Source organism: Malus sylvestris, chromosome 5 (assembly GCF_916048215.2).
Source record: "Malus sylvestris chromosome 5, drMalSylv7.2, whole genome shotgun sequence".
NCBI classification, from domain to species: domain Eukaryota; kingdom Viridiplantae; phylum Streptophyta; class Magnoliopsida; order Rosales; family Rosaceae; genus Malus; species Malus sylvestris.
The window spans coordinates 37282220-37289181 of NC_062264.1; the positions used below are offsets into that span (position 1 = coordinate 37282220).

General features: G+C 41.1%; 2 protein-coding genes across 2 annotated transcripts; one reads left to right on the top strand and one right to left on the bottom strand.

The window, feature by feature from the left end:
- The first annotated feature begins 1318 nt into the window (after positions 1–1318).
- On the top strand, positions 1319–3777 carry LOC126622182 (peroxisomal 2,4-dienoyl-CoA reductase [(3E)-enoyl-CoA-producing]-like). The gene is made up of 5 exons (XM_050290859.1): positions 1319–1611; positions 2501–2660; positions 2766–2935; positions 3040–3262; positions 3385–3777. The coding sequence occupies exons 1-5, from the start codon at positions 1426–1428 to the stop codon at positions 3537–3539; spliced, it is 894 nt and encodes a 297-aa protein (XP_050146816.1). The 5' UTR covers positions 1319–1425; the 3' UTR covers positions 3540–3777.
- Positions 3778–4537: 760 nt separating this feature from the next.
- Positions 4538–6246, bottom strand: LOC126622181 (uncharacterized). The gene is made up of 2 exons (XM_050290858.1): positions 5176–6246; positions 4538–4796 (listed from the first exon to the last, which is right to left on the bottom strand). Exon 1 carries the CDS (start codon positions 6169–6171, stop codon positions 5209–5211), a length of 963 nt encoding a protein of 320 aa, XP_050146815.1. The 5' UTR covers positions 6172–6246; the 3' UTR covers positions 4538–4796; positions 5176–5208.
- Positions 6247–6962: the final 716 nt, after the last annotated feature.

Below are 6962 nucleotides of genomic sequence, written 5' to 3' on the forward strand. Positions count from 1 at the left end.
GAATAAGCATTACAATTTGGATGAAAAGCAAACATGGTGCTTGTGCCTAATATCAGTAACCTACTGCACGACAGTGCTCAATTCTAACATAACATTGTGAAAATATGAGGGTAAAGTTCTAAATCGGTGATGGATCAAACAATATAAGAGATTATAAGATGTTGAGTTATTATCTTATTATCAAGTAATTTTATGATAGAACTTCAACTTTTTATGAGTTTTTTTATGAATTTGTCCATTACCGACATAAAACTTTGTCCTCATATTCTTACAAATATCATATCAAATATGAATGCAAAACTAACATGATCGGAAGAAAATCAGGCACAAGGAGCAAAAAAATTAAAAATACAAGATTAGGGAAAATTTAAAGGAAAACTAATGAAAAGGGTTTGAAAACTTTGAGTTTTAATGTTAAGGACAAAATAAAGGGTAAAGTGAATAGTAACATGTTTGACTTTTTAGTGTAAAAATGTGATTTTTCGTTAAAGTGAACAGTACCGTGGGCTTTTTGTTAAAACTCCCAAAATTTAATGGATACCAACAATATAGAATTGCTCTTACAAACTAGATCACGATTTTTAAACAAAAACAAACTGGTGCCTAGGTTTAATTTAGGTAAATCAAACTAATTTTGTCCTATGCTAACCCTAATCAAAATGTAATGTGGCATAGGTTTTCGTTGACACGTGGAGTTTGATTCTTTCCCATCTCCTCTTTTTATTAATAAGCAGATTATGTGAATATTCACAAGTGAGCCATGCATACATTGTCTTTTCCAATAATACAAGTGAAGTTCGGGCTGTATCATAATATTTCCCGCACGCACGAGGGAGCGCATGCTGATATTTTCAAGTGTTGATAACAATTTTTTTAACAATAACGTCTGACACCCAATGATATATTTTAGTTTTAGGAGAAACGTTAATGATACTATCTTAAAGTGTGACTCTTTCTGTACTATCTGTCACCTTACAGTTTAACGTTTAATTCTTGTGCCAACATTATAAAATATTGTGTTAAAAACATGAGTGACAAAGAGTCAATGAAAAATCTTACTTTTGAAAGAATAGATGAAAAGCCGAAATGATACGATTTTAAAATCTCAAGATATAACGCGAAGAGATTTAAATTTAGAACGTGAAATGTTAAAGGTGTACAATATAATTGGCCAAAGATTTGATATCCCCTTCTCTCTCTTATGAAAAAATTAAAGTTGGGCTACAAATAGGAGGTCCATTCATCTGGACCCGATATAAGGTAATGGTCCGACCCGAATCAGCCCGTTGAAGAGTCGAGTTACGCTAAAAGGCTGCTGAGGTAATTTCGCACGTCTGATTTGCCGAAACAACGACCTCCAGGCGTTGTTCGTTAAACTCCAAACCAGAAAAAGTTAGAAACTTGGATCAGCAGAGGGAGAAAGCAATGGAGTCGCCATTCAAGGCGGAGTTACTGAAGGGAAAGGTGGCCTTGCTGACCGGAGGAGCATCAGGAATCGGGTACGAGATTTCGGTTCAGCTGGGCAAACATGGAGCTTCGGTTGCCGTCATGGGCCGTCGTAAGCATGTCATTGACTCTGCCGTCGAAGCCCTTCGTTCTCAAGGCGTTTCTGTAATTTTCTCACTCTTTAATTTAACACCCATTTTTAAACTGTAATTTGCTCCAATTGTCGTATATCTGGGTATCTATCAGTATCTTGTGTTTGTGTTGTTTTCTTTGCTGTTGATTTTGTTTTATGGTCTTTGTTCTGTGATGCTTGTTTTCTGTTTGGTTGCTGAGAAAATTTAAAATTTATTTCAGCTGTTTGCTGTGTTTTCTGATCAAATATGTAACTGTGAGTGCAAAAAACATGTATATTCCTCAAATTCTCTAGTCAGAGTAGTTATTCTGTTAAATTTGAGACGGGCTGCAGTCCATCACTGATCACATCGATGCAATTAGAAGTGAAACCATTTGATGTAAGTTGTGATTTATATTTTAAGATAACGTGATTTATTTTGTAAGATGACTGTGAGATTTTTTGCTCTATTCAACCTGCTCCCCCACGTCAGACCACTTTGAGTTGGGCAGACGTGGAGCTACATCAATCATGTTTGTAAGTGAACCCCATTGATTTGGACCCAGATTTGAAAACACGCACTGGTACCACGTTAAAGTTTTAGAGAGGTGGGCCGTGATCTACCACTAATAGCATCGACATTGTATCCCCACTTAATCACTCATGCAATCAATAGATGTGGGGTTTTTATGCAGGCGTCGATTCAGTTATAGGTGAAACATTTTGATATAAGTTGTGATTTATTTTTTAAGATGGCCGATGTCGGACTTTTGACTTTATTCAACAGAAAATGCCGAATGCTTATGTTTAGCTTCTAACTATTTGCTTTTACTGATTATCTGCAGTGATAAATTTAACATTCCTTACATTATATTGATTCCAATGTGCAAATTGCTCAAGTGTTTGCTGAGATATTGGGATTGTTGTATTTGTTGCTTGCAGGCTATCGGATTTGAGGGCGACGTGCGAAAAAGAGACGATGCAGCTCGAGTTTTGGAATCGACAGTGAAGCATTTTGGTAGGCTTGACATCCTTGTGAATGCTGCAGCCGGAAATTTCCTTGTCCCGTCCGAGGATCTATCCCCGAACGGGTTTCGAACAGGTTGAATCTCTACGAGCATAAAAAACATAGCTAGTTAGTTTTACTCCTGTTGAAGCTCTTAAGACTGTTAAAACGGATTCTTATTCCGTGAATTGGTTCCTGCAGTTATAGACATAGACGCCGTTGGCACCTTCACAATGTGTCACGAAGCGCTCAAGTATCTTAAGAAAGGGGCATCAGGGAAGAACTCGGCTGCTGGTGGATCGATAATAAACATAAGCGCGACGTTGCACTACACAGCTACTTGGTATCAGATTCATGTGTCTGCAGCAAAGGTTTGTCAAGTAACCGAAAACTTTGCTATATCTTCGCTCCCGTGTGTGTACTTTTGATCAGTCTGTGACCGTCCTGATTGATTCGGGTTCCTCTATGTTACCAGGCAGCCGTCGACAGCATTACGAGAAGCTTGGCGTTGGAGTGGGGCACAGACTACGATATTAGAGTGAATGGTATCGCACCAGGACCTATCGAAGACACTGCCGGTTTCAGTAAACTTTTACCTCAGGAGATGCTGAGCAAACCCAAAGAGCAGATTCTTGTATCCAAACTGGGGAAGAAATGGGATATTGCTATGGCCGCTCTATATCTTTCATCCGATGCAGGTTCGAAATTCATCTCCTTCGTTGAATTATCTGTTTCGAAAATAATCAGTCGATGCTGGGGTTCTTTCGGATTTCTCACTTGTGTGGAGACATGATGTTATTAATTTGTTTGGTGCTTGAAGGAAAATACATCAACGGAACAACGTTGGTTGTAGACGGGGGAGAGTGGCTGACCAAACCGGCGTATTTTCCGAAGGAGGCAGTGAAGCAACTTTCCCGAGCTGTGGAGCGAAGGTCTAGAGACAAACCAGTTGGTGTTGCTAAGAGCAAGCTTTAAACAGTCCCATTTCGCGAGCCATGTTTTCGATAAACATCAGAATAAATTCATTGCCAAAGTGAATTCCCTGTGGAGAACTTGGAAAGATTCATGGCCACAACTTATAAATGTAACATTAGTTATAAGCAGGTGCCAGTCAAACAGTAGAGATTGAAGAGAAGAACAAACTTGATCATGTAATAATATTTATTGGGGAGGCTGGATTATTGATATGCTGATATCTCTTTGTAATCGGAAATTCTTCAAATTTAATGTAGGTTAAGATAACCCTAAGCAAAATTTCGTAAAACAAAGATTAAAAAGTTCTACATTCCCGCGTTCTTATGGAACTCAAATCTTGATAAGCAAGAAGCATAAGTTGCAAATGTTAGATGGTAGTATCCACAAAGATTTCGACATATAAATGATCTTGCACGCACTCCTCGATCTGTTGGTCTGTTTTTTGCTTACATTTGTGGAATTGAACCTAGACCTATCCTAACTAACCGATTATAGCTAACCTCCAAGGCTTCATCATAAAGCAAACCAAACCGAAAAGTAGAGATCTCGAATTATGGAAACTATTTGAAAAAGAATCAAATGGAATCAAGATCCACCAGATGGTTTAAGGAAATGTTGACAATGATGAATTATCCCCAGGAGACATGCGTTACCTAAAGAATACTCCACCTCGGAGCCCACGACTCCCTTTTGGTAAAACACTAGTTTTCGTAAACAGAAAACATAAGCCATTCATAATCACTTGCACTCAATAAGTTTCTTCCATCTAGAAGCTTAAATTATGGAAATAAACCTACCCGTAAAGGTCTACAAGCTTACTTTACTTGGTGATTATAAACATATCAGACCAAAACCTCTAACTCTACAGACCTGGAGTTTTGATATATCGAACCTCCATAAGAGATCGCAATAGCCAATGTGTTCTGGTCCTATATATAACTTACAAGTCTCGCCATTTATCAATTTAGCGGTCCAACCGAACCAATAACACTACTGTATAGTCAAGTGGCAATAGATATAGACTTAATTTTAGCTGTCTATGTCCGTACAATAAACAGAGATACAGATCTTTTGAATATTGGACTAAACTTCAACTAATAAACAATGCTACCTGGCATACGATCCAACCGGACTGCAAACTACTGAGAGAACTGGCTCCTTCTGTTAAGATGATATTAAAGTCTTTGACTGCGGTTCATATTTATATTTTTCTAAACAACCTGAAGATTTTCCAATCAGGTAAACACAACCTCACCCCTAGAACATGGCAAAGGACCAAATACAAGATAAGTAACATCACAAGATAAAGCAAACTTCATTGGCTCTAACAGTTGACTTTACTAATGAATGTTAGCAATCGAATTTGGATATCGAAGTTTAGAATTAATCTGTTGACATATAACAATGTGCAATTACATAAGAAAAGTTTTCCGGCATTCATCACAACGCGGTAGGTATAATTCCCGGCAAACTAAAGCAATTAGACTCGACAACTAGCTCAAATGTTTATTAAGTACAACAAAATTAACAAGCATGTATAGGTAACCAACAAAGACTAAACTCAATTCCACAAAAGTCTATTTTCTTATCTGTCTTTTGTTTTTTCTTTACAAGCATTTAGTACAGAGAAACTTACACATTCAATTCAAGCAATCTTGTTCCTTTCCCATCAGACATCCAAGTTTTCCATCTGAACGTTGCTCTTGAGAGGCACATACTCTCCGAGATACCCACCCAGATGATCGTGCAGAGCGCCCTTGTCAATCCCCTGGTGATGGTAGCTTTTGCAGACGTAGTAAAACACACTCTGCAATAGCAATCCAACCAAATTCACAATCACCAGGACACACACCAAAAACCCACCAACCACAATCCTCACAAAAACCCCGTAATCCTCCCCGCCGTGCACCACCACCGACCCGAAAACCGCACTGATAACCCCGCAGATGGTCAAGTACCCGAAAACGAGCACGAAGGCCATCCCAACCTTCCCCTTGAGCAGCTCATAGCTCTTCTTCATGGCGGCGAACCCGTAGATGGGCTCGAGCACGGAGACCACGCTGGCCAAGTGCCAGAGCGCGGTGATGTAGACGTGGACGACCAAGAAGAGGAGGAAGATGACGATGCCGGAGAAGAGGAGCAGAAATGAATTCTGGGTATCGATGGCGAGGATGAGGAGGACGAGGAAGCCGACGAAGACGAGATTGTAGCAGAACATGAGGAGGGAGACCCAGAGGAAAGTGATGAAGAGGCGCTTGAAGACTTTTGGGATTGCAGAGAGGGTGTTGGAGAAAGAGACGGGCTTGGAGGTGTAGAGGGAGGCGGCGGTGAAGACGACGGCGGCGGTGGAGAGGAGGGAGAAGGCGAAGAGGAAGATGAGGTAGCAGAATTGGAAGAGGAGGAGGAGGGTCCATTCTTGGTGGAGCTGGGCGGGGTCGGTGGAAGGGCCTTGGAGCTGGTTGAGGAGAGGGTGGGTGAAGAGGGAGTGGGCGAGGATGGCGAAGGAGAGAGGGAAGATTAGGGTTAGGGTTATGAGGTAGAAGGTTTTGGGCGACTGTTTGGGGATGGAGGTGGATTCTCTGAGGATGTCAGGGATGGTGAGAAATTGGAGTTCCTCTGGGGCCAGATCCATTTGGATTTGGAAGGTCTGTTTGGATGAAAAGAAAAGAAAAGTTGGGTTTTTGATTGATGGGGTGTTGAGTTTTAGAGCAGCTCCAGCGGGAGCTCCTGCTCGAGGGACAGGCTCTGGAACAGGGCTTGATTGCCCGAGGGAGGAAGTCCAGCGTTGGCTGGCGAGGGAGCCCGAGCACCCCCGAGCGCCAGGCCCGTCGATTCTCGCCGGCCCGAGAGCCTGAGGTGGGTCTGACGTTAGCTGACGTCAGACGCCTGTTTTAATGTTTTTTTTTCTGTCGAGCCTCGAACTCCTCCAACATCTTGCCGATCTCGTCCACTATCCCATCCTCTCCAGCTCCAGCGGTGGTCACGGTGGAGGAGGAGAAGGAGCTGACGGAAGATTCGGAGCATGCGATTTCGGCACCAAAATTGTGATCTGATGATGCATGCAAGAGAATGAGAGAGATTAAAGAGAGAGAGAGGTTTCAGAAATGAGGGGGGTTGCGTCGTAGAGAGAGAGAGAGAGAAAGGAGAGACAGAGGGCTAGGAAACATGAAGAGTGTTCTGGAAAAAAATGAGAGAATGGTTGTCGGTTGAGTTTGGAAAAATGAAATGGAAAAGGAATAGGAAAAAAGAAAAAGGAAAACAATTAAAAATGATTTTGTATTATTTTATAAATAAAAAAAATACTAATATTTTATTGCCAATTGCCCCGGCTATTCAGTGCAGGGGTGGAGATGCAAAAGACAATTGCCAGGGGAATGCACTATTTATTAAATGCGATTACTGTTCATTGGGTGGATTAAATAG